Here is a 25608-nt window from a genome sequence, read left to right as displayed (position 1 = left end):
GCCCATTGGATAATTGCCAGAGTATTGCACAAATCACCACCGGTCTTTCAAAAATCCAATATATAAGGTCAAAGGTTGCCAGCTGTCTTACAAACTTCGCGGTCTTCAGTTGGAAGTTTCTGGCAATAGTTGCTAAAATAAGCCCGATGACAAGGCGCCTGGCAGCGTGTCTGATGAACATCTCCGAGGGGCGGAGTAGGGAAACAGTGGAGGCCATTGCCATGTCCGCACTGCGGGTGAATGACAAGATAACCAGAGACGGTGGTAAGACCCCTCAAGCCCTGACCAAGTTGTAGTCACAAGTTACAAACATGGGGCAGGGAGGTTGAATATGACATACAACCTCCTTGCTTGAGGGAATGCTAAGTTTCTAAGCTATTTGCCGTGCGCAGGTTTCCTCTAAGCTACTTTTTATAGTTTTTACAGGTTTGCGAAAGAAAAACCAATTCTGTTTCACTCTTAGTTGAACATGCTTCATGAACAAGTAAATTATACCCTACCGAAGGGTACCGGTGTTTAAGTAGTGTTCTTGTACCAGTACTGTTTTGGTGAAAGGGTGAAAAGAATAAAAACATTAAAAATTCTTTAATTACATTGGAAAGTCTTTATGTAATAAGACCAGAATAGATTTTGGGGGCAAATAGCAATGTTATCACAAATGTTTTTGATTCAGCCGTACTTCCTTTTAAAACAGGCCCGGTTGTGGTACCACTTATTTTACACACACGCCAACTTCCTTACCTGTCCCTTATGAATAAATTACATGCGGCATAACTGTTCACTTTTCTCTCTGACTGTTGAAGGCTGTCGAGCTTCTGTGCTGAACATTTTCTCCGACCATGACTACAACAGGTCAGTCCTGACCATTGCATCCACAGTGGAGGACATAGGAGAGGCTGTGTTCCAGGCCTGCACATCTGCCTACCTACATGTAAGTACAGTCTTCATTATAAGCACTTTCGTAGATTCGAGTATGCATGTGGTGTGTCAAAGGTGACGTTGTTATACAAATCAAATCAGTGTTGAGACTAGCCTGGGTGCCAGACCACCGCGCTCCTGGCGCTAATCCTTCGGCCGGGGAAGCAACTAGCACCGCCGCCACAGATAGCACACGGCCCCCTAGAATTGAGTTCGACTGCCAAGAACACCCGGGTGGCAACTCTATCCCTACTAGGCCTTCCCCGCCCAAAAGGGGTTATCGCATCGCATCACGCAAAAGGTCTGATATTAGGGCTATGTTGAGACGAGAACTGTTTACAAGCCAGGGGCCTTTACCTTGACACTGCACATGCATACTCGAATCTGCGAAAGCGCTTACTGACTGAAAATCTGAGAAGTTGTACTTAGAGATCTCAGTATGCGTATGATGTATGTAATCAATGGCCTGGAGTGTTCTTACATACTTGAAACAGCGGACAGTCTTATCAATGATATCTTCTCAAGTGAAGATACTGTACCAATATCTTATTATAAGTACACTTAGAATATGATCATTTCAGAGGCTCAGAAATGGATTTCATTATGTCATTCTTCTTGCCTGCACAGATAGATCTGAGCAGGCATGAGGGAGGCCACCCCAGACTGGGGTCAGTAGACCTGGTGCCCCTCCACCCTCTGTCTTTAGGAGTCACCCTGCAGGAGTGTGGGGAGATAGCAACTGGTGTGTCTACAATGTTACTAATTATCATATTTCAATGATGTACTAGTAATTGCTACCTTTGTTGTAAGGGAAATGACAACAGTAGTGTCCTCTGTGGATCCTTCATGCAAAGTGAGAATTTGCTGGCCACTGTTGATCACAGTAAGGTCATTACAATTTCCTTTTGTTTGCTTTTTCTTGAGCCAAAGTTTCTTCCTGTACAGGTGTGGCTCACAGGTTAGCCTCTACCACCAAGGGAAGTGCCTCCTTTCTCTTCGGCCATGCTGACCGGCCGTTGTGCCGGCCACTCGCCCAGCGCAGGAGGGAGGTGGGCTGGTTCTCAACTGGTCGACCCTTTGAGGAACTTAGACAAGACGTTGGAGACAGACCTTCAAGCCGGTATGGCATAACAGGTTAGTGAGCTAGCAATATATATATATGTATAACAAAAAGGAAAATAAACCTTCAAATGCCTGAGTAAGTAAATCTAATGCCATGGGTCCATCTTAGTTTGAGCTCAGATTTTCAGTCTTGATCTGCTCTCATTTACAAAAAAAGGTAGATATTCTTATCAACCATTCAATCATGGCTTCTGTGTTTATGCTATGAACACAGCTGTAATTTGTTAAGATAAGAAAAGTCAAAAGAAATCTAAGGAGAACTATTCTCACTTTATGAACAACTGTATTTTGACATGTGTCACATACTATTAATAGCCTTCTCCTTTGAACATCTTGTGTGCATATCCATCCTTTAACTTTAATTAGTTCCATATTTATTGTCTCATATCTGTTTTCATTCCTCGGCAGCTATTGGAGCCATACCTTACATGATGGTTATAAATGTCACTATCGACACACAGGACTTGAAGTTTGGGCAGCAAATTGTCAATTCCATTAGAGGGAGAACACCTGGTGGGTTACCTGGTGTCCAGGCGATGGCATTTACTCATCAGGAGAAAGTGGAGATAGCTTGTAACATCATGAGTATTCCTCATGAAGAACAATCAGGAATTACTGACTCAAATTTAAAAGACGGTTACAGAACTTACGAAAGGGATGATTATGGAAGTGAGGACTTGTACAGATATGGTGAGGGTGTATACACCCCTCCCTCTGTAGTAGAGAGACGCATACAAGAGCTAGCTGCTGAAGGAGGGGTAAGGACTGTTGGAAGTAACGTAGTCGGGTTCACCCCACATGGAGCATGCCAGCTGGCTGAACAGGCGCTCAGCACAGGACAAGCCATGCATTGGAAGACAAGAACACAAACTACAATGTGATCAGTAAAGGCACATGTTTCAGAGGCTAATATACTTTAAGCAATTGGTTGGCTATGATATAAGATAGCAGACTGATGTGTACTCAAAGCTTCAAAACAAAGTAAGATAAAATTAGAACAGTAGAATAGATAGGTCAACTTTGATTTAAGAAATCTCGTTTCTCACAAAATTCTGATTCCTCAGAAGCTCTGTAGGAGATTAGTCAACATGTCACGATAACGGAGACACGTTTATATGCTTCATCTGACCTATTTTGACTGCACTATTGACTTTTTCCGTGACCATGTCTTGATACTCAAAACAGCGCGTATCAGTTATCCTGAGTCTGCCATCAAATAGTAAGGATCGTATGTATTCCACGTAATGGATCGTATGAATTCCGTAAAATTCGTATGTTTCTTAGTAATGGATCGTATGTATTCCGTAAAATTCGTATGTTTCTCGTAATGGATCGTATGTATTCCATAAATTATGATTACTCGGATAAATTCCGTAAAATTTGTTTGAATACTTTGGCACCCCTGATAGTATTGTAGCTTTAGACAAATACAACGGAATGTGTGTTATGCTAATGAGGACCTCATTTGCATAATTTATGCAGAAACGTCAAATTCCCTTACAGTGAATGCTACGGATGCCATTTTATGCAGGAACTTATCTTTCCCTTGCTGTAAATGTTAGGGATGTCAATGTCATATTGGAGGTGTAGGTAGCTTTAGGACAGGTGAATAGAAAGAAATGTGTGTTATACTAATGACGACCTCATTTGCATGATTTATTAAAAAACTTCATATTTCCCTTGCAGTAAATGCTACAGATGTCATATTATAATTAGAGGGGTGGGCGCCGGGCGGGAATAATAGATCAATATCTATTGTCATCATTGGTATATATAGCCAATTACACCATGCCACATATTCAATTTGAATAGCTTGTGGCAATTGTATTGTGATTGCAACATTCATAAAAAGTAACAGGAGCAGTCGGGAAGAGTTCTTGATGTTGGGGTTGCACAATCTTTATTTTACTCAAACCTTGACTTTCTTACACAAAGCAGGTTAAAGACTTACAAAGAAAGTAAGGAATAAAATCACATCATACTACTGGCCTTTGACAAAGACTTCGTACAATCCTAAGTCATGATAAATTAGAGAACCCCTTATGATGTGAGGAAGCCCCCCTCGATAGGCATGGTCGTTCCATTCACCATGGCTGCCTTGTCACTCAACAGGAAGAGGATGGCATGGACGACGTCGTCAACCTCTGTGTGAGAGTATACAACAACAGCAACATACATTCATAAGACTATAGTTATCTATATCATGTGCAAAACTTGACATGCAAGCTATAGATGCTACAGGTACTAGGTAAAAAAAAATGTTTTTGAAAATCTTAAAAGTAGTATCTTTGTCAACTGAAGAAATCTTAATGTTGCAATTTTTATGATATCATCCATACAAGACATTAAATATTAAATCAGACTAATAAAATGTAGGTATCTCTCCAATGGAGTTTTGTCAAATGCGCAGATACTGCTCTGTCAAAAAACAAAGTGTGTACATGTTTATCAAACCTGACTATGTAAACCACGTTTAACCTTTTCTCTGTTGCAATACATGAGCCTTGGAATGTAAACCAAATGTAATACTATTAAACTGCAATATAAAGAAGTCAGCAGAGTGATGGTTAATTTTCAGAGAGGAAAAGCTGACTATCCCACCTACAAACTTGCCCAGGGGTATCCTGGCCAGCATGGGTCCTGACTTGGCAGGGTCACTCCAGACCTTAATTCCCATGTCTGTCATCACTATAGTAGGATTAACTGTGTTCACACGGATCTAGGGGATGACATATTAATACACGTGGATTTGATTTTTATCAAATCTCATTATTCCATGTGTCCAGAGATGAAAAATATATATCCTACTTTTTCTTCAAAGTGTTGAACAGTATACGACTAGATGTTGAACCCACTACATTCAGCCCACTTAACTACTAGAGTCACAGGTCCATAAGGTCAGATGTTTGATCAGTTATATGGTAAGCCATATGACATGGTTAAATGTTGGTGGTACGTCATTCTGAGGAAGGCTGTATGGTCAGCTGACAATTCAGTGGGTCAGTATTGTTTCATGTTTGGGCTTAAGTTTGCTATGAGCTTGCTATTTGTTTAAACATAGATGAAGTTTCCTATTTCTATCATTTGGCAATTCGCCTATTTACCTACCTTGTGAGGCCCAAGCTCCAGAGCCATTACTTTACTCATCATGTCCAAGGCACCTTTGGAAGCACCTATGGAAAAGCAGAGCAGAAAGATATACTAAAAAAAGTGCACTGAGTTTCTTAGGACACCATATCGATAATGGAAATAACATTTTTATTCACAGTAACATTCTCTCAAACCAAAAAATACCAAGAGTACTCGTACTCACAGTATGAAGTGGTATCTTTCACTGCACTTTTAGAGGCCAAACTTGACACATTAACAATAGAGCCTCCTGTGCCCCGCTCCACCATTCCTTTGGCAACTATCTGGGGAAGGTAGCTGAAATTAACTCGTCGAACGTTACCATGATTATTTCAGACAAACATTTGGAAAGGTCTATGCTAATGATTTTAAGTTTGATTCTGCATGTTTATATTACCAATATACATCAAATCCGGTATATAAAAGGAGGATTTTTCCTGCAGTAACATTTACTTGCCGTGAACACATAATTTTCTTAGCATACCATCCAACTTTACTTTTTTGGGAGAAAAGGAACTGATTCGGTTGGTGTTGTTAAATGCAGAACCTAGCAACTGACCTGGGAAACCTGCATGACAGATCTCACATTGACGTTCATGACCCTATAGGAGAAACAAGACAGTGATATGATACCAAATCTACCATACCGTAGGTGCTAACATGTAATCATCTGTTTACAGCCACTAACATATTGATCTTTCACACAATCCCCAGGACTGTGTCTTACTTGTCAAAAGTATCCAAAGTAACATCCAGGAATGACTCCTGTATAATGATCCCTGCATTGTTGACCAGGAGGTCTATAGGGCCAACAGACTCCACCGCTGCTTTTGTGGCCTCTGGGTCTGCAAGATCGCACTGAACAGGGTGGACACCTGGGTACTGAGGATAAAGCACACTGTAAGGTGTTTAAAGAAATGCAATCAGCCACTGCATTGCGCTACACACACACGGCATGCAGTGGCAGATACTAAGCTAGATACTAAGCTCAACGATAGTTCATTTATCTAATAGCAACATATATTAATCATATCTACGCTTATAGATTTCAACAGAAGTTACGGAGAATTTATCTGCATACCGACCTCTTGTACCAGACTGTCCAGGTCTTCCTTTGTCCTACTGAGGGCAAACACCTCAGCACTACACTTAACCAGGGCCTTGGCCAGGTCACGACCGATACCTGTGGGAAAAGTGATTGTACACATGATTGGAGCTGGTTGCAAAGGTTCAGAAAATGTCAGTCCACATAGGTTTAGTGACCCTTTTGAGCCACATACACACTCTTTTGAGCTTACACGAAGGACGTTCCAATAAATTTACTCTTGTTACACTGACATAAAATCCTAAACCGATCTCGGTCCAGAGAAGTACATGTACTCCGTAGGCTGCCTTGGCCCTGGACTCACCTTTCCCTGCTCCAGTCACCAAGGCCCTTTTCCCGTCGAATTTTACCTCCATAGTTTGAAAAATGTATGATCTTTGAACTTTGATCCGCAGTCACAGACAAAGGAGTAAATATCAGCTGACTGAAACACTAAGACCTTGAACTTTATACATAGTCCTGACAACAAATATGCTGCAGGAGAGTTCGGAGACCTTATACATTTCCCAGTGTCTTATTTGGTTCAAATACATTTTTTAAAGATATCTCTGATCTTCGATGCAAGTTACAACAATGCAGTTCTAAAGGAAGTTGCTAGGGTCCCAACAAGTTCACCACATCTCAAACATTGTGACTATCCCTTATTAAGTATGGGGTTTAAGTCATCATATAGACTAAGAAACAAACAATGTCAAACGTTACGTATATCTTCTTGGTAAAGGTTGAGGTCATGATAGCTAAGCTTTCCTTTGTCAGGGACATCCCAAACTAGTTGGGACTGACTAATGCCATTGCCATAATTGCTACAAAGTATTATAAAACAACATGGCCATGTAAGATAACTTTGAATTTTAATCTCCTTCTAAAACAAATTCTGGCTCAACAAAATGCACATGAGGTAGTTTATTCAAAGCTTCCACGTACAAACACAAGATTTTACCACAAGTAGCAAGTGCTTATATGTTAGAGCACTGAAACTGTAATAATCACATGTAAATCATATCTTTACTTAATATGCTAATATGTTTGTACAGACAAATGATATTGGTTTTTAGAATTAAAATGACCAAAAACAAAATCAGCAAACTTTTCCTCCACAGATGCTTGTGTGGTGTCTTACGCTCCACACCTAATTAATCAAATATTGTATCCATGATAATAATTCATAAATTAACGATAGATATAGATATAAAATTACAACAGCATTTATTGTCAAGAATACAATAGCACAATTATAATCATACATACTAACCATGCGTCCAATTGTACTCTTGGAGAGTAGTAATCATGAAATTATGAAATTTGCTTTTACAGAATTTAGCAATTAGTCAACAGTTAACAACATACATTACATATAGCTTCAAGGTATATATCCTGGTACATAATTATAATGTATCATCACGATGTTCAACTCAACATGTTGATCTATTCATATACTTTTGTGTGGGTTAATCCATTTATATCTATATGTTTGCATGTCAAAAATATTTTGGTATCAATGAAAAGATGCAACCTTGCAATGTGTCAACTTTTGTCATCATTGATGTAAGCTCAATTACACTATGCCACATATTCAATTTGAATAGCTTATGGCAATTGTATTGTGACTGCAACATTCAATAAAAGTTACAGGGGGAGGAGGGAAGAGTGCTTGATGTTGGGGTTGCACAATCTTGATTTTACTCAAACCTTAACTTTCTTACACAAATTAAGTTAAACACTTATATGTGTACAAAGAAAGTAAGGAATAAAATCACATCCAACTAGGCCTTTGACAAAAACTTCGTACAATCCTGAGCCGTGACAAATCAGAGAACCCCTCATGATGTGAGGAAGCCCCCCTCTATAGGCAGGTTTATTCCATTCACCATGGCTGCCTTGTCACTCAACAGGAACAGGATGGCATGGACGACGTTGTCAACCTCTGTTGGAAAAGTAACAACAGATGTATTACATGTGAAATATTAAAACTAGTTAAGAATGCTTGTAGCTGTAAAAAAAAAAAATAATAATAATAATCAAAGAATTGGATATGTAGAATTCCTGCAGTTCCATATCAAAGAGTTGAGTAGCGTGTGCATGTGGCTGCGGACTTCTAGTATATATAGTACTGTAGATGTATGTATGTTCATAAGATATACGTAACCATTTCTAGATCTATGCACTAATGATTGCAACTTTAAGAGTCGATGACTTACCTACAAACTTGCCCAGAGGTATCCTGGCCAGCATGCATGGGTCCTGACTTGGCAGGGTCACTCCAGACCATTCTTCCCATGTCTGTCATCACCACAGTGGGGTTAACTGTGTTCACACGGATCTGGGGGAAAGATGGCATATCAATACATGCTTTCATTTTGATAATCATTCTAAGATATTCCATGTGTCTGGACAAGAAAAAGATCTACCCTGATTTTTCTTCAGAGTGATGAATAATTACTAGTAAATGTTGGACCCCCCCCCCCCCCCCACATCTGACCCACCTACCTGACTGACATGTTACATGTAAAGTTACACGTCTGTAAGGTCAGATGTTTGATCAAGTAAGTTATTGTGGCCGGAACCACATAACCAGTCATTGTTTTCATGTGATCCTTTTGCAAACACAACTGAAATTTCTTTTTCTATCAGTTTGCTGATTTACCTACCTATTTGCTGATTTACCTTGTGTGGCCCAAGCTCCAGAGCCATCACTTTGCTCATAATGTCCAAGGCACCTTTGGAAGTACCTTGGGAAATTTGGGAAAAGAAAAGGTGGGATGACAACATCAAGGGGTGGACAAATTATCACGCCATGTAATTAAGATTTACATGTAGAGTGACATTTTCTCAAATCAGAAATTTCAGTGCGTACTTTGATAAAGGTTTTTTTTCTTTGTTTTCGTCTGTAACGGGTACCTATACTCACAATATGAAGTATGTTCTTTCAATGCACTTTTTGAGGCTAGGCTTGATACATTAACAATAGAGCCTCCTGTGCCCCGTCCCACCATTCCTTTGGCAACTATCTGGAAAAGGTATATAAAAATGTAAAATGTTACAAGAATTCTTCTAGACACACGGTAGAAAAGGTCTAAATTGGAAGATTTTTCAATCATTTGCGGCTATTTTTACAGCTTGGTGCTTCTGTGGTGCAATGCAAAACTACTTTGATTTGACTTGATCAAAATTGCAACAGTGCAATACACGTACGTGAGACCGACAGGCAGCTATTGCTGGTGCCGTGACCCACACACATATTACAATGTATATCCGTTTTTACAATTGGGTGGAGTGAGGAAAGTCGTGTTAAGTGCCATTTCCCAAGGGCACAACATCGGGGCCCAAGGGGATTGGAATCCGTTGGGTTCTGGGCCGAAAACCCTGCCGTTACGCCTAATATTTGATAACTTCTCCGTGGACTACAGACACTGTCAATGAATTTGCTTACTGTGCACCCCTAATTTTCTTAGCATGCCATCCAGCTTAACGTTTGTTGAAAAGGGAAGAGAAAGCACAAATAATCTTCATGCAACTTAAAATCATAATGTAGCAACTGGCCTGCGAAACTTGCATGGCAGATCTCACATTGACGTTCATGACCCTGGAGGAGAAACAAAAACAGTGATATGATACCAAATCTGTTGTAATAAATGGGGAAAATGTAACCATCTATATATACAGCTGCAGCCACTTGATATTTCAAAATCTCCAGGACTATTCCTTACTTGTCAAAAGCATCCAAAGTAACATCCAGGAATGACTCCATTATTATGATCCCTGCATTGTTGACCAGGAGGTCTATAGGGCCAACAGACTCCACCGCTGCTTTTGTGGCCTCTGGGTCTGCAAGATCGCACTGAACAGGGTGGATACCTGGGTACTGAAGAAAAAGTACACATGTAGATATTTAATTTAAAGGCCCGGGTTTTAAAAAAACCAATATACCTCTGCATGGTGCTACAGATAAACTTGTAAGATCACAATATCACACATGAAGCCAAAGTTCGGTTCTCAAAGCATCAAATATTGACCAAATGTATGTTTACAAATTTTAACAGATGCTACGGAGAACTGATCTGTATGCAGACCTCTTGTACCAGACTGTCCAGTTCTTCCTGTATCAAACTGAGAGCAAACACCTCAGCGCCACACTTAAGCAGGGCCTTGGCCAAGGCATGACCGATACCTGTGGGAAAAGTAATGGTATACATGATTGAACATAGTCACATGATTGAAGCTGGTTGATAATGTCCAGGTGTGTCAGTCACCACCTAGACAGGCACATGAACACTCTCTTGCACAAGCTTAAGGTTGAAATAAATGTTAACACTAAACATAAATCCTAAACCTATCATCCAGTTGTCCTCCCTACATTGGCCCTAAACTCACCTCTCCCTGCTCCAGTCACCAAGGCTCTTTTCCCGTCGAATTTTACCTCCATAGTTTGAAAAATATATGATCTTTGAACTTTGATCCGCAGTCACAGACAAAGGAGTAAATATCAGCTGACTGAAACACTAAGACCTTGAACTTTATACACAGTCCTGACAACAAATATGCTGCAGGAGAGTTCGGAGACCTTTTACATTTCCCAGTGTCTTATTTGGTTCAAATACATTTTTTAAAGATTTCTCTGATCTTCGATGCAAGTTACAACAATGCAGTTCTAAAGGAAGTTGCTAGGGTCCCAACAAGTTTACCACATCTCAAACATTGTGACTATCCCTTATTAAGTATGGGGTTTAAGTCATCATATAGACTAAGAAACAAACAATGTCAAACGTTACGTATACCTTCTTGGCAAAGGTAACTTCTGTTGAGGTCATGACAGCTAAGCTTTCCTTTGTCAGGGACATCCCAAACTAGTTGGGACTGACTAATGCCATTGCCATAATTGCTACAAAGTATTATAAAACAACATGGCCATGTAAGATAACTTTGAATTTTAATCTCCTTCTAAAACAAATTCTGGCTCAACAAAATGCACATGAGGTAGTTTATTCAAACCTTCCACGTACAAACAGAAGATTTTACCACAAGTAGCAAGTCAAGTGCTTATATGTTAGAGCACTGAAACTGTAATAATCACATGTAAATCATATCTTTTCTAATGCTAATATGCTTGTACAGACAAATGATACTTTTAGAATTAAAATGACCAAAAACAAAATCAGCAACTTTTCCTCCACAGATGCTTGTGTGGTGTCTTACGCTCCACACCTAATTAATCAAATATTGTATCCATGATAATAATTCATCAATTAACGATAGACATAGATATAAAATTACAAAAGCATCTATTGTCAAGAATACAATAGCGCAATTATTATCATACATACTAACCATGCGTCCTATTGCGCTCTTGGAGAGTAGTAATCATAAAATTATGAAATTTGCTTTTACAGAATTAAGCATTTAGTCAACAGTGAACAACATACATTACATACAGCTTCAAGGTATATATCCTGGTACATAATTATAATGTATCATCACGATCTATTCATATACTGTTGTGTGGGTTAATACATTTATATCTATATGTTTGTATGTATGTATGTATACGAACGTAGTAGTCGCTGTACTTGTGTTGTCAAAAAACATTTTGGTATCAATGAAATGATGCACCCTTGCAATGTGTTTGTCAACTTTTGTCATCATTGATATGAGCTCAATTACACTATGCCACATATTCAATTTGAATAGCTTATGGCAATTGTATTGTGATTGCAACATTCATCAAAAAAGTTACAGGGGGAGGAGGGAAGAGTGCTTGATGTTGGGGTTGCACAATCTTACTCAAACCTTAACTTTCTTACACAAATTAAGTTAAACACTTACAAGTGTACAAAGAAAGTAAGGAATAAAATCACATCATGCTTGGCCTTTGACAAAGACTTCGTACAATCCTGAGCCGTGACAAATTAGAGATCCCCTTATGATGTGAGGAAGCCCCCCTCGATAGGCATGGTCGTTCCATTCACCATGGCTGCCTTGTCACTCAACAGGAACAGGATGGCATGGACGACGTCGTCAACCTCTGTAGGAAAAGTAACAACAGATGTATTACATGTGGGAGATTAATACTAGTTCAGTATGCTTGTAGCTGTAAAAAAACAATGATGCAAAAAAATTGAAGAATTGAATATGTAGAATTCCTGCAGTTCCATATCAAAGAGTTCAGTAGCGTGTGCACGTGGCTGCGGACTGCTAGTAGTACTGTAGATGCATGCATGTTCATTAGACATAACTAACCATTTCTATGCACTAATGATTGCAAATTTAGTAGTCGGTGACTCACCTACAAACTTGCCCAGAGGTATCCTGGCCAGCATGGGTCCTGACTTGGCAGGGTCACTCCAGACCATTCTTCCCATGTCTGTCATCACCACAGTAGGGTTAACTGTGTTCACACGGATCTGGGGGAAATATTCCATATTGATATTACAACAACTTTATTACACAACAATTGTAGAAGGTACAAAGTATGGAATCTACTGGTACATAACTACACACAATCTACCTAATAAATATAAAATACAACACGGGGTATTCCGTATCACCCGAGATACCAGCCCGACCGCGGGTCAGATCGCCCGTAGGCCGGAGGGCGATCCGACCCGCGGGAGGGCTGGGACCGAGGGTGATGCGGAATACAACGTGTTGTATTTTATTTATGTCATACCTTGGTCACACCCACCCGAGAAAACACAGATTTCAATGCGAAATGTGCCAGAAGTTGAGGGAGTTTTGTGTCCTCGAACACAAAACTGCAACAACATTGATTCTAACCTCCGAATCCGGTATTCGAATTTTCGACGGCGGCACAACCGGCGCGCTCGAAATGCATTCGAAATATTCTATGGAAGCCTGTGTGATAACACTCCCGAACCCTATGTGATCCGGATAGTTATCACACGGTCCGGAACACCCGTATCAGGTCAAGGCATGACATAAAAGAGAGTATAGTATGGGATGAGAATGAGCATTTACAATCCTTGGAGGAATTTCTAGAACGTCTAGATAATGCATTTCATTTTTATCAATATTCTATGATTATATTCCATGTGTTTATATAAGGAAAAGATCTATCCTACTTTTTCAAGTGTCACATGAATTAGAATAGTACCAGTAAATGATCGACCCACTACATTTGACCCAATGCAAGTAGAGTCACATGTCCATATTAGGTCAGATGTTTGATCAAGGATGTTATGCGGTAACCATATAACCAGTCCTTGGTTTTTATGAGTTTGTTCCATCATTCTGAGAAAGGCTGTAAGGTCAGCTGAAAATTCAGTTGAGTCCATGTTGCTTCGTGTTTGGGCTTAAGTTCAAAGGTTTCTATCAGCTGGATCTTTTTACAAACACAGATGAACCCTATTTGCTGATTTACCTTGTGTGGTCCAAGCTCCAGAGCCATCACTTTACTCATCATGTCCAAGGCACCTTTGGAAGTACCTGTAAAAAAATTGGGAAAAGAACAAGTGGGCTGACAACATCAGAGAGTGGATGGGAAAGAGCTTTGCAGAATTCATGTACTGCCCCCATGGCCCTGGACTACTCAGGCAAAGGTACAACATACAAGGTATAGAAAGTTTAAGCAAAAAGACAGTCAAAAGGTGCACTCACTCTTCTGTGCACATATTAATCCAAAATAGAATCAAAATTTACATTCAGAGTGACGTTTTCTCAAACGAAGAATCTTAAGGGTATTTATACTCACAGTATGAGGTATGATCTTTCAATGCAGTTTTTGAGGCCAAACTTGACACATTCACAATAGAGCCTCCTGTGCCCCTCTCCACCATTCCTTTAGCAACTATCTGGGAACGGTAAAAGAAACAATGTTGCACAGTATGAAATTAGTTTGCCAAATGTTACTACCATAGGAAAAGTCTAAGAAAAAGTTTCCTTCTGCATGACTATATCCAACTACTCATAGAGCTTCTAGCTTCTGTGATGCATACAAATTATTACATAAGTATTTTTCCCTACGGTAACATTTTAGTTTCTGCATGAACCACAGACATTCCTACTTACTGTGCATGCCTACTGTAATTTTTTTAGTATGCCTACCAACTTAACTTTTGGAGGAAAAAAATGAGAAAGGCACTGATGGTGTGGCTTAAAGTCAACCTAGCAACTGACCTGTGAAACTTGCATGACAGATCTCACATTGACGTTCATGACCCTAGAAGAGAAACAAAACAGTGATATGATACCAAATCTGCCATACTACGTACTACGACAGATGCAAAATTGTAACTACATGTATCTGTATACAGCCACTTGATCTTTCACACAATCCCCAGGACTATGTCTTACTTGTCAAAAACATCCAAGGTAACATCCAGAAATGACTCCAGTATTGAGATCCCAGCATTGTTGACCAGGAGGTCTATAGGGCCAACAGACCCCACTGCTGCTTTTGTGGCCTCTGGATCTGCAAGATCACACTGAACAGGGTGGATACCTGGGTACTGAGGATAAAGCATACATGAATATTGTAATGTAAAATGTTTAAACAAGGCCAATCTACCGTTGTATGATGTCCAAGAAATGCAATTTTGAACATAGTAATGCCTTCCATAACCAATCTACCTCTGCATGGTGCTACACACACAAAAAATCACTCATACAGCTCAACCTTGGTTTGTTTTTCTAAAGCCCCTGTCACCAGTACATGTATATATAGTCGACAAGTCACCAAATTTAAAAATCACCAGAGACTTGAGCAGAATTTTCACCTGAAAATCTACCCCATCACAAATTGGACAAGGCTCAGGGACCTGTGAATATCGTCTAATCTCTAAAACCGTGTGACCATCAAGAGAACACTGGGTTTCTTAATTTTCTCCCAAAAATGTCATTTAGACTCTTAGAGCTTGAAGACTTGTCGAGGGGATTGCGGAAAAAGCTGGCCCTGTCTACCTGGCCTGTCTACCCTGGCTGTCTACCTTTTTTGTGCCCCAAGGGTATGCATGGGGGTTTGGGCTTTCATGGAACTTCCTTGAGGAAAAACTGAATGCAATTCCAGATGTGTGTGAGCTGGATGGAAGACAATGTCTATTGGGTTGGGGCGGGGTGTGGGTGAAACTGGTAAAGCAATTCCACCAGGACTGGAAAAAAGTTCCAAGTACATGTGTACAATAAAATGTTCCTGAAATGTTAAACAAGATTGAAGTAGAAAGTAATACAAGGAAGCAAAGAAAATTTGTAGGATGAGTCAGACAACAATAGGACCTTTGTTTGTCACAACAGCTAAATCCACAACAGATGTATGACACTCCTGGGGGTTACTGTAGCTCAGATACTGACGAAATCTTTAGCAGCTGCTGCTCTGGTAAACCATCCTATCAGTTTTCTTTGTGTATCCTGTACCCCATCACACCTCTTCTATTATAGAGTAGTGTAACAATCCTAGCATTCTATTGTATACTTAGATGTTTGTTTATCAATAATAGATTTTCTTCTAGTGTTGGTGGAGTTGATCATAACTGTCCCTATCCTCCAACAGTATGATCCAGCCCACCCACAGCTGGGATTGCCACTGACCCAGGTTTTCATCAAGAAAATTCAATCAGATGCAAAACCCCCATGCATGCCCTTGGGGTCCAAAAAGGGTAGATAGCCAGGGTAGACAGGCCAGGTAGACAGGGCCAGCTTTTTCCGCAAACCCACTTGTCGAGTTGTTGGCCAATCGATTTTCCTGCTGCATGGCACGAGCATTACAGCAACATACATTGACCACATCTACATTTAGAAATTTTAACAGATGCTACAGAGAATTTATCTGTGCAGACCTCTTGTACCAGACTGTCCAGGTCTTCCTTTGTCCTACTGAGGGCAAACACCTCAGCGCCACACTTAACCAGGGCCTTGACCAGGCCACGACCGATACCTGTGGGGAAGGAAGGGTTACAGACATTTCATTGTGATGTAGTGTTAGCTATAGTTACTGATAGTTCGACAATCAAAGCTGTGTCTTACAGTTTATTGAAATTTGTTTACATAAGAACATGTTCTGCTGCCACTCTACGATATTCAAATAATAGTGGACACACACCAAGGCAAACAAACACACATACAGCGAAAGTTATTCAAATACCTCCGTGAAAAATATGTCATATTATACATATATCATAAGTACATATAAAGTAAACTTTTCTGGACACGCCCATTTGTTAGATGAGTGGCACGCCCCCCTCCCCACTGGTACGCGGCGCACCAATGCAAGTAGTTCATGTTCAGCCCTGTCTCCTCCCTGGGCTAACCTTTCCCTGCACCAGTCACGAGGGCCCTCTTCCCGTCAAATCTGATCTCCATGGTTCCGGAAATGCGGTGTGATTTATAATAGACGTTGAACTCGTGGAACTGAACTATAATCTGAACACAGATTGTAGTGACCTTTGCCCTGAATCAGCTGTAGACTTTGAACTGTGAATGTAGCAGTATATTCGTTACAGCTTATTCGAATATCCCCATTCAAGATAAAACCTCATTGGTACATGTATTACCAAGGACATTATGGTATTACACTGCCATACCTATAAACTGAATACAAGTATATAAGAACCACGCTAAGATTCATAAAATGCTGGTCCATTTGATCTACCATAAGCGCACAGTTGACACATGTAACGTTACAGGTGTTTTGATAGAACACCGACCGTGGTAAAGCAGGGTAAATAGGTGTCTCCTAGCGGAAACAGTAAGAAATGCAACTGCACTGTTACCCCGTAACGTTGGGTAACATAAATTCGGGATTTTTCCGATAATGGTTGACTGAAATCAATCTAGCAAAACAATAAACCATCCTTTTTTTCTTTAATTCTGTCAGTATCATGTACTATCTTTGCACTAATCATATATATGGTAGATTTTGTCTCTAGTCGTGCTGACACCATAATATTTCAACTTAAAACTACCGTTCGCCGCACGCAGAATGACAGTGCTGTCGGACAGGAGAGAAGATTCGTCTTGAATATCTTACCGCTAATCACATTTTATACAGCAGCTATTCGTTCCATCCTTGGCTTGGGGAGAGTGCTATGGATATAGACGTGTCCAAGTAAAAAAAAATACACGAAAAAACGGCCGTACCGCACACATCAGGCCAGTTCGGGAACAACCCGTGTGTTGAGTCGGTAGAACTTCACTCAAAGTCGGCCCATCGTCATCGGCATCGGGCAACGTGTAACGTTACATTATTCATGGCAAGTTAGCTGGATGCCGTAGCAATGGTAATACTACTATGTCCATGGTGTTCCTTGTTGTGTTAGGAGCAAACTTTGAGGAAAATATCTTCCTCAGTCCACTATCACACGCAGCATTTAGACAAAAAAGTGTTCCTCACAAACCTTTGTCGTCTGCTTGACAACAGGATTCTGGTTAACAATATGGCGGCGGGAAAATACACGTGCCGTAGGTTGTAGCAACAGAGAGGAGTTTTGATGATTAATCACACTTAGAATCCAGTTGCAGGTTAGCAAAAGAGATTGTAATAAGTTGTCTTGTAAATAATTGTGTTTAGCAGGAAGCGGATGTGACATTTTTCTTATAAACCAGCCGACAACCATGTTGTGTAATTCTCCCACGAAGCCCTCAGACTGTTCCAATAAGGGACGGAGAGTCTTTGACCTCGTCGCCTTATAATCCATGCTTATCGAAGCTTTTCAGACAGTGTTCTGAATACGTAAGTCTGTCAGGTTTGCATTTCTAGCGGTATTACTTATGTTGCATCTAGCACATATCCCTAAATACCCCGTTTTCGAAAAATCCCGAATTTAAGTACCCCGCGAATTTATGTTACCCAACGTTAACACTGTATTAAAAGAATATATATAACGTTAAACATTGCGTGAAGTGTGTACCCTATAGCGCAACCGTCGGTCTGTCTTGCAGTTTTATTGACACAATTGCGATGTATTCATTTGACCATTAAAAATAGCGGTGAACTCAGATTGAAATCATGATGGAGCTATCAAAATTTAAGCTACATATCTTCAATGTTTTGTAAAGAAGCTTTGTTGGACGAATGGGGCACAAGAGAGGATAAAAATGGAATTTGATTGTCATTTTTCCCCTGATGAATTACATACAAGTTGCTACATACAACGGTAGACCAACGCTACCAGAGTGTTTCAAACTACACGGTGTACGTAGCACCAAACTATCACTATATAACCTCCTTGGTAGCTAGTCTTCTAGTACACAGTTCGAAATAAACAGAATAGTGCAGTGCGACAACCATGCAACCGAGCGTTTCCCTGTGCAACCATAAACAATAAAGTTATCCGGGTTATCGACTTTCCAGTGATTGTGTTTCAACAGAAACGGAAGATGCGAATCTCTCGCCCCGATAACCACGACAATTAGCAAGTGTCGTCTGTTTTCTGTCAGGGTCTTGGCGCCAAATTTTCCCTTCCCGACATCTTATCTCCATCGCCTTGTTGGATAATTCTTACTTATGATCTCAGCACACGAAGTATTGCAAAAATCCACAACGACACAACATCACAACGCCAACCACGTTAACAAGTATTCTGCGAGACAAAGGCGACGAAATGTTGATAATTTTCCATGGCGCCGTTCCGCTCTCTTCCGTATCCGGGTTCCTTATCTGTCAGCGTTTGAAGAGTCTGATGTACGGAGATAGGAAACATATCGATATACTCAACCTCCTTGGGATTACTCAAAGATTTAGGAAATTATCTGATACTTTCATAGCAAGTACAAGGGTATATCTTCAATCATCTGTGACAAGTTACATTTCTTACAAAGATTGTTCATATCTCCAGAAACAATAACGTCGAAACTGTTAATCGAGGTCTGATTAAAAAAAAAAGAAGTGTGTGGTCACTAGGTGTCTAGATGAATGATACAATAGTTGTACATAGTAACGTTTTCCATAACAACTACAATAACACACCTGACTACTCTTAACGTTTCCGGCAAACAGTAAAAATGTCTCCTTACCTTGATGATTTGACAACTGTTGGGAGGGCTTCAGCGCTTTCAATAAAGGGTCTATCAATAAATGGATTTGAGATTTCAAGGATTCGTAAACAAAGGGATTAGATAATATGTACAATTGCTTTATTATGTCCATTGTCATTGACAGAAAGAGTCCGCGTGACGTCTAAATGGAAGACTAGTGTTTCGTGTAACTAAAAGGCACATGGTAGAAGTTGCAGGTAGGAACGTTCTGTATGTCCCTCTATATACAGTGCCCCCTCCATGAAATTCGACCTTTTCCGTTTCGGAGATGCCAGAACAGGAATCTGTTGATATCATTCATTCTTCTCCGGTAATTCTTCCGCTAATTTCGGAGCGACTCCGACTCCACAAAAGAAAGGCGCACGCCTGGCCGGATGCCTGCCATCCCGACCAGAGCATGTCGGTATCTCCCGAGCGTTCCTCCGATAGCGCGCGGCTCGCATCTCTTGTCCCCGGCGCCAGAGAAACTGGCACAGTTTACCATACCAATTGTAACACAGACCGTCAAATTGTCGGGGTGGTTGTTCTCCCCCCACAGGTGCTCCACCCATGTTTGTCTTATTGATGACCTAAGGACCCGGCAATAGCCGAGATTCCGGGGTCTGGATAAAGTAATACGGTGTGAACGAGGTCCACTTCAAACCAGAATCGCCACGATGACTGTCGCCTGTGAGATCGCTATCAACTGTCAGGTAGACGGGTTCCCATCGGGCTCATTGTTCTACAAGTTAAGATCTCATTGTCTGAAAATTCCGACAATTCTGCTGGCACCACATTCAGTTGTTCACATGTCATTGATATGAATTTGTAATTCTTTTCCTCCCGAAGAATGCCACAGTTGCCATCTCTTCAAGTTTGACCTCCTTGTTCTGGTCAGTTACGGTTGTAGTGGTGTTTGTGCTCATAATGTTCAAAAGGAAAGAAGCATTTTCTAATCGTAAAAAAAGGAATAAACAAAATTTCCGTCTCCTCAAATGCTTTCAACATGTACAATTTCCAAATACTGAAGACTATATGAATATAGGACGGGTATTAAAGAGAGGAGGACGAGAGAGAGAGGGATGGGGGGGGGGGGGTAGGCTTCGCATGGTCAAGGTCCTTGGTCAAAGTTAGAACGTTCACGCGAGAAAGTCAATAACTTTCTAGTCCTATAGTTGCTATCGTAAGCATATCTATTAGCTAGCTGTAAGCGAAGTTTCTTTTTAAAAGTTGCGCTTATTTCATATCAAAGGACCAGTGAAGAATAACACGTTTAAAAAGGATTTATTCTGTTAGTAGAATGTCTTGATTTTGAGAAAATTCGTTCCCACACCACTGAAAAGATCTTAGATACTTGTATAATTAGGTCCCATTCTCTTAATGTACAATTAATCCTACTATGCTGCTATCATGATATGTCTCGCACTAGCTGTTGTGGTTGTGAAGTAATCCGGTGAGAAATGATGTACTTTTCTGGTAGAGAAAAGATGAAGTGGTAGAAGAGCAGTGTGTTGTTTTCGATCCACGAGCTACTATCTAACAAAAGCAGAGTAGTAAACACTCATTTGTAAGTTTATGCTTGATGTTCTTTGTAACATTTAGCTTCCCTACATTGGCCATTAGCTCGGATTCCTTGGATTCTTAAGAGATTGGGTAGCTTCTGACCACTGAAAGTCGGTCAGTGTAGCAATGGACGACTCCTTGGTGATTCCAACTACATGTAACTATTTAGGACTTTTGCAACAGATCATTAGTCTTCTGCGTTGCTCTGCTGAGAAACAATTAGCGCGCAAAACAATGAGATGTACCTGTCGCGCACCTGTCACTACCAACGCCACGACCTGTCGTCTAGACAATGGATGTTTTCTTTGGTCACATAATCGGTTGATTGATACCTTTGTGTCTTGTAGTGAGTATAATAGGATGATGCTATTGGAAAGAAACTTGTTGAAATTGGTCGACGCCAGGTTGGGTCCTGACGCCAGGGACAAGTCTTGTAGACTATTGGTCATGAATACGGCTGGCACAACGGTGTCACCGCGGCCGAGCACTGCACGTTGCTGGTCTCATTTCTTGTCGTTATTTAGAGCTAGAAAACATTCTTCCTAGGGAAGGTTGAAATTGTATCTAAAGTTATAAGTATCGCATTTCCAGACATGTGACAAAGAAATAATAAGAGAAGGCGTTCTTGGAGGAACCGGGGCAACCTTTCTAACTAAAGCTTGCGCAGCACACACTCCTAATTTGAGTCATTTGTCTATAATTAATCAATTAACCCATTCCAGATCACAACTGTCCTGGAGCCAGGGGTCGGCGACTGTCGCCTACAAAAGAAAACAGTTGACACATCAGCGAGGCTTGTTCGGGTTTATGCTCCAAACAAAACAACAGAACGCCCACTTACATAAAACGGGAGGTGCGCCTGTCAGAAGATCAGTTCAGGTCCGGACACACCGCGAGTAGACAACCCGCTTCAAAGAGACATTCCTGAGAAGAAGATAAAATCACTGAGAAGCGGCCTGGTTTTTGGTCTGACATCGGTGACATCCGGTAAAAATGTTGTTCGATCAGAATCGTGGTCAGAACAACTTTCCTGCAAAGCTTCGCGAGGTACAAGTAGAGCAAAACGCCATGACGCTGCAGAGAAGTTTCAATCTTGGTTTTGCTCCTCCGACGAAGCATCACAGCGGCGTCGGCACGCTGCACTATCGCCCCGCAAGTTCCGGCGGACCTGTCGCCGGTGAGCACCCTTTCAACACGGGAACGACTCACCGCACGACTTCGGGCAGTCATTCGGGGCGTGGGGCTCATGGCACCGGAACCGTCAACCTGAAGCGTCCCTGGGAGTCGGCAAGCGACGACGAGGAACACCAGCCGAGGCAGACCGACCGCCAGAACGTGAAGGAAGCTGCCGAGAAGAGTAGAAGCAACTTTTCGCCAAAGTCAAGTGCAAAGGCAGACAGCACGGATCCGGACAGGGATGCGTCGTCAGGTATGATACAAAGTTTTGCTTTTACGCACGGTAACTTAAAACTGGCAGAAACAATATTTTACATGGAGAGGTAAATTTGGCTTCTTGACTAGTTTTCCCCGGCGCTTTTCTTGTCACAGATTCCTGCTTGGGTCATTTGGCCCATTAGAGGAGTGCGTTCATGATTTGAAAATCTAACTACCTTAAGGAGATGCAGAAAAAAAAGTAAGTTCACCATAGAATTTTATTGGGACAAGAAGTTGCGTGCGCTAAAGGGACGTTAATTTCGCGATCCTCAAGCAATAGATCGATCCATTTCCCGATTCTTTCAGAAATAAACGTAGTAGTAGGGCAAAGGTCAAGAAAAATTGTAATAATCAGTATTATATATATTAAACGAAAAAAATACCGGCATACATGTTAACATATAAAGCAAGGACATTATAATGTTATGATGTCATTGCATGGGTGGGGCCTGTCGCGAGAATTGCTGATCGAGTACTCGATGCCCTTTGTTTACTTACAATCTGGAGTGTTTTGATGACGGTTGATTGGAACATAAAGGGATTACCTTCTTAGAAAGTTTTAGAGAAAGCCTTCTAATTATACAAGGACTTGCAAATATTTCTTCGACATTTTCATTGCTAGCAGAAAATCAAACAAAAAACAAAGCCGCGTATGAAGGAAATTATATCTCGACAAATAGTGCATACGTGTAAAAAAAAAATATAAGAAATCTTTCTTCATAAAACGTGACGGAGTCAAAGGAAAATCTTAACATAGCAGGAACCAATGGCTTTAAAGTTAGGCAAAAATTATGTAGTATTACAGTAGTAATGTGTAAGACAGCCATTGTTTTTTAAAATATTATTTCTGGACTCTTTTCTAAAATTAATGCTATGTTATAAAGAACATACAAAGGATTCGGTATGCGAAGAAGAAAATAAGTTGAAGGGGACAGACTCATAAATTAGCAAGGGGGTTCCAGATACCAGACCCTGGCGACAGACCTCAGAGAACGGACCGTCTTGGCGTCATGACTCAGACGCCAGGGTCATGAATATGCAACGTTTTCATTTTATACTTTGTAATTTCATCCTTGGTAATTTGTAGACTTTGAAGGCGGTCTTGAAAAAAAGGGAAAATAGATGGCGGAAAATGATAATTTGCACAAGAAAGTTGGCGAAGAATAACCCTGTACCAGAGAATTTTTGTTCAGATTTTAACTCAATTCTAAAAAAAAAAAAAATATTTGAACATGCACATACAAAAACGACTTCTAATGGTCCTTTACTTCAGTATTTTTTTTATTGATGACGATTTTTTTTTATTATCTAAGTTTTCATATCTTGTTTTCTCGCACTGATTTATGTATACTGCGTGTAGAAAAAAGACGCCTCAGTTTTTCTAACCAATAACCCAGTTCACTAGTGAATCAGTTCACGTATCTGCTCAACATGTTTTGTTTTGTTTGGACCAGCACTTTGCCCAGTGTGGCAAAAATATGCAATGAAGGTCTTTATTCATTAAGTGAATATTGTTTTGCTGACCATTTTCTTACTATTGTGTTCCTATAGATGGAGACGACAGCGGCGACGACAAGACTTCCAGCAAGAACAAGGCTCGCACGGCCTTCGCGGGGTACCAGGTCTTCCAGCTGGAGAAACGCTTCCAGACACAGAAGTACCTGGCCGCGGCCGAGAGACAGGAGCTGGCGCAGAGGATCGGGCTGACAGACACACAGGTGAGATACAGTTTAGATTAGAACGTACAAGTATATCTAGGCTATTCTGTAATACTACGTACTGGCCCAGAGGAGACTTCGAAAAACGTCCGAATCAAATAGACGCGAAAGTCCGAGTTGGAGCTAGCATCTTCACGGCATATGGGAAGACATCGTTTGGGGGGCCGGGGGTGTCATAATTCTATCAAAGTTGTGTTTATCCATCACTGATATCAGAGGTATATTTTTCATTGCTCCATAAAATTGTTAATAGGCATAAAGAAGCTTTAAACTGATTTTCTTCCTTCACTCATGCCTACGCCAGGTAAAGACGTGGTTCCAGAATCGGCGCATGAAGTGGAAGCGTCAGCAGCAAGAGGCTCAGACCCAGGCCCTCAGCATGTCCCTGCACGGTTACGCCGGCACCGGCCCGCTGCTGACAGACCCTCGGGCGCCCTACACTCCCCTGTCCGTGGACATCCCCAGCGCGAGCCGCTTCCACCACCCTTACTTCCCCAGCAGAATTGCCTACAACATTCCCGATGTCAGGTTACCTGCGTCCCAGTCCGTCATCCAACCGACCATCCTCCCGACGTACTGTTCGACGGTGTCCTGCCCGACAGCCTCCTACCCGTTCGACTATAACGCCGGGTTCAGACCGGTCACTGGTATGGCCATGGCCTTGGACTATGGACTAGCTTCGACACAACACACGCACGTACACACAAGGCCTTCCACTGTCAGCGACGTGACATCAACAAACGCACAGCACAACATGTAGTGTTGAAAGATTCTAAGAAATTTATAAATTCTGGCTTGAACGTAGTTGTTATCTGTGCAAACGCCATTCAATGATAGCTATAGATAGATTTCATTGCGAGCGTCGAACTGTTTTCTTTGTATTCTAAGATAATGTATAGTGTGCCGTGTGGGTGTGGTATGCTGTGCTTATGAGCATCAATTATGCAAAATCATGGCTTCACTCGCAGAAACTTTCGATTCAAATTTACGAAGTTTTCACTCAAACGTAGTTGTCTGTGTTTGACATGTTAAATGATGCGTCTTATACCCCACATAGCATGTGAGTATCAATTTGTACATACAATAAAACATTCCGTCCCCTCACAAGTCTGTTTCTTTGTTTTTATGACATCTATGTATGATTGCCTGTAGAACGCTCAAAATACTGCATGGAAAAACCCAAGATTGACCTTTTCGACTCAATAATTCTACTGCAAGAGGAAATGGAATTGCAGCACTGATCTCTTCACCATGTTTACCTTAGATATTGTTGCTCGTACTTTGGGTAAGGCCACACCAACTTAATCTTATGGATGACATCCGCGCGCGCATTGATTTTCGCCTGTTCTCAAAAAAAAAAAAAAAAATCACCTCCTCCAAGGCTACACGGAACTCCGGAACTTGCCGACTTAGATTGCCGCAAAAGGCTAGCACTGTACCGGCTTATCAGAAAACTGGGGCGTATTTGTGGATTGGTATGCCATCGATGTTGGCTAGGTGGAATTTGCGTTTGCACAGTTGTACAGGAGGATCGCGGAGGCCAGCGAGTATCGCCCAGACAATTTCAAACACGACCTATCCAGAGTGGCTCTCACACGTTTCTTTTGCAACAATGAGAGACATGGGAGAGGAATTGAGGGATTGGCAGAGGGATTTGTG

At 41.1% G+C, this 25608-nt stretch overlaps 4 protein-coding genes, 1 long non-coding RNA gene and 1 pseudogene across 7 annotated transcripts; 2 read left to right on the top strand and 4 right to left on the bottom strand.

Moving 5' to 3' along the window:
• The first annotated feature begins 50 nt into the window (after positions 1-50).
• LOC136440722 (formiminotransferase N-terminal subdomain-containing protein-like) lies at positions 51-4016 on the top strand. 2 transcript variants are annotated; one of them, XM_066436825.1, is made up of 5 exons: positions 51-264; positions 804-931; positions 1546-1660; positions 1864-2052; positions 2502-2654. In XM_066436825.1, exons 1-5 carry the CDS (start codon positions 147-149, stop codon positions 2537-2539), a joined length of 588 nt encoding a protein of 195 aa, XP_066292922.1. In that variant the 5' UTR covers positions 51-146; the 3' UTR covers positions 2540-2654. The 2 variants fall into 2 exon arrangements, with proteins under 2 accessions (XP_066292922.1, XP_066292921.1); XM_066436824.1 differs by having other exon boundaries at positions 52-264; positions 2449-4016.
• Positions 3955-6995, bottom strand: LOC136440724 (L-xylulose reductase-like). 2 transcript variants are annotated; one of them, XM_066436828.1, is made up of 8 exons: positions 6579-6995; positions 6255-6352; positions 5897-6051; positions 5729-5771; positions 5354-5453; positions 5149-5213; positions 4642-4759; positions 3955-4184 (listed from the first exon to the last, which is right to left on the bottom strand). In XM_066436828.1, exons 1-8 carry the CDS (start codon positions 6628-6630, stop codon positions 4081-4083), a joined length of 735 nt encoding a protein of 244 aa, XP_066292925.1. In that variant the 5' UTR covers positions 6631-6995; the 3' UTR covers positions 3955-4080. The 2 variants fall into 2 exon arrangements, with proteins under 2 accessions (XP_066292925.1, XP_066292924.1); XM_066436827.1 differs by lacking the exon at positions 3955-4184 and having other exon boundaries at positions 4514-4759; positions 6579-6661.
• A 167-nt stretch (positions 6996-7162) lies between these two features.
• LOC136440726 (L-xylulose reductase-like) lies at positions 7163-11075 on the bottom strand (annotated as a pseudogene).
• Positions 11076-11238: 163 nt separating this feature from the next.
• On the bottom strand, positions 11239-16969 carry LOC136440727 (L-xylulose reductase-like). Its single transcript, XM_066436829.1, has 8 exons — positions 16531-16969; positions 16060-16157; positions 14582-14736; positions 14405-14447; positions 13980-14079; positions 13650-13714; positions 12555-12672; positions 11239-12293 (listed from the first exon to the last, which is right to left on the bottom strand). Exons 1-8 carry the CDS (start codon positions 16580-16582, stop codon positions 12190-12192), a joined length of 735 nt encoding a protein of 244 aa, XP_066292926.1. The 5' UTR covers positions 16583-16969; the 3' UTR covers positions 11239-12189.
• A 769-nt stretch (positions 16970-17738) lies between these two features.
• Positions 17739-20298, bottom strand: LOC136440729 (uncharacterized). Its single transcript, XR_010756697.1, has 2 exons — positions 19235-20298; positions 17739-18897 (listed from the first exon to the last, which is right to left on the bottom strand). It is a non-coding gene; the product is annotated as an uncharacterized lncRNA (long non-coding RNA).
• Positions 20299-21390: 1092 nt separating this feature from the next.
• LOC136440723 (homeobox protein Hox-C3a-like) lies at positions 21391-24686 on the top strand. Its single transcript, XM_066436826.1, is given in 4 exon segments — positions 21391-22226; positions 23783-23949; positions 24254-24395; positions 24398-24686. Coding segments are annotated over 4 exon segments (921 nt in total). The 5' UTR covers positions 21391-21790; the 3' UTR covers positions 24574-24686.
• Positions 24687-25608: the final 922 nt, after the last annotated feature.

The sequence above is a fragment of the Branchiostoma lanceolatum genome, chromosome 8 (assembly GCF_035083965.1).
Source record: "Branchiostoma lanceolatum isolate klBraLanc5 chromosome 8, klBraLanc5.hap2, whole genome shotgun sequence".
NCBI lineage: Eukaryota > Metazoa > Chordata > Leptocardii > Amphioxiformes > Branchiostomatidae > Branchiostoma > Branchiostoma lanceolatum.
Note: the sequence above shows the minus strand (reverse complement) of the source record. Positions and strands in the feature narration are given on the sequence as shown.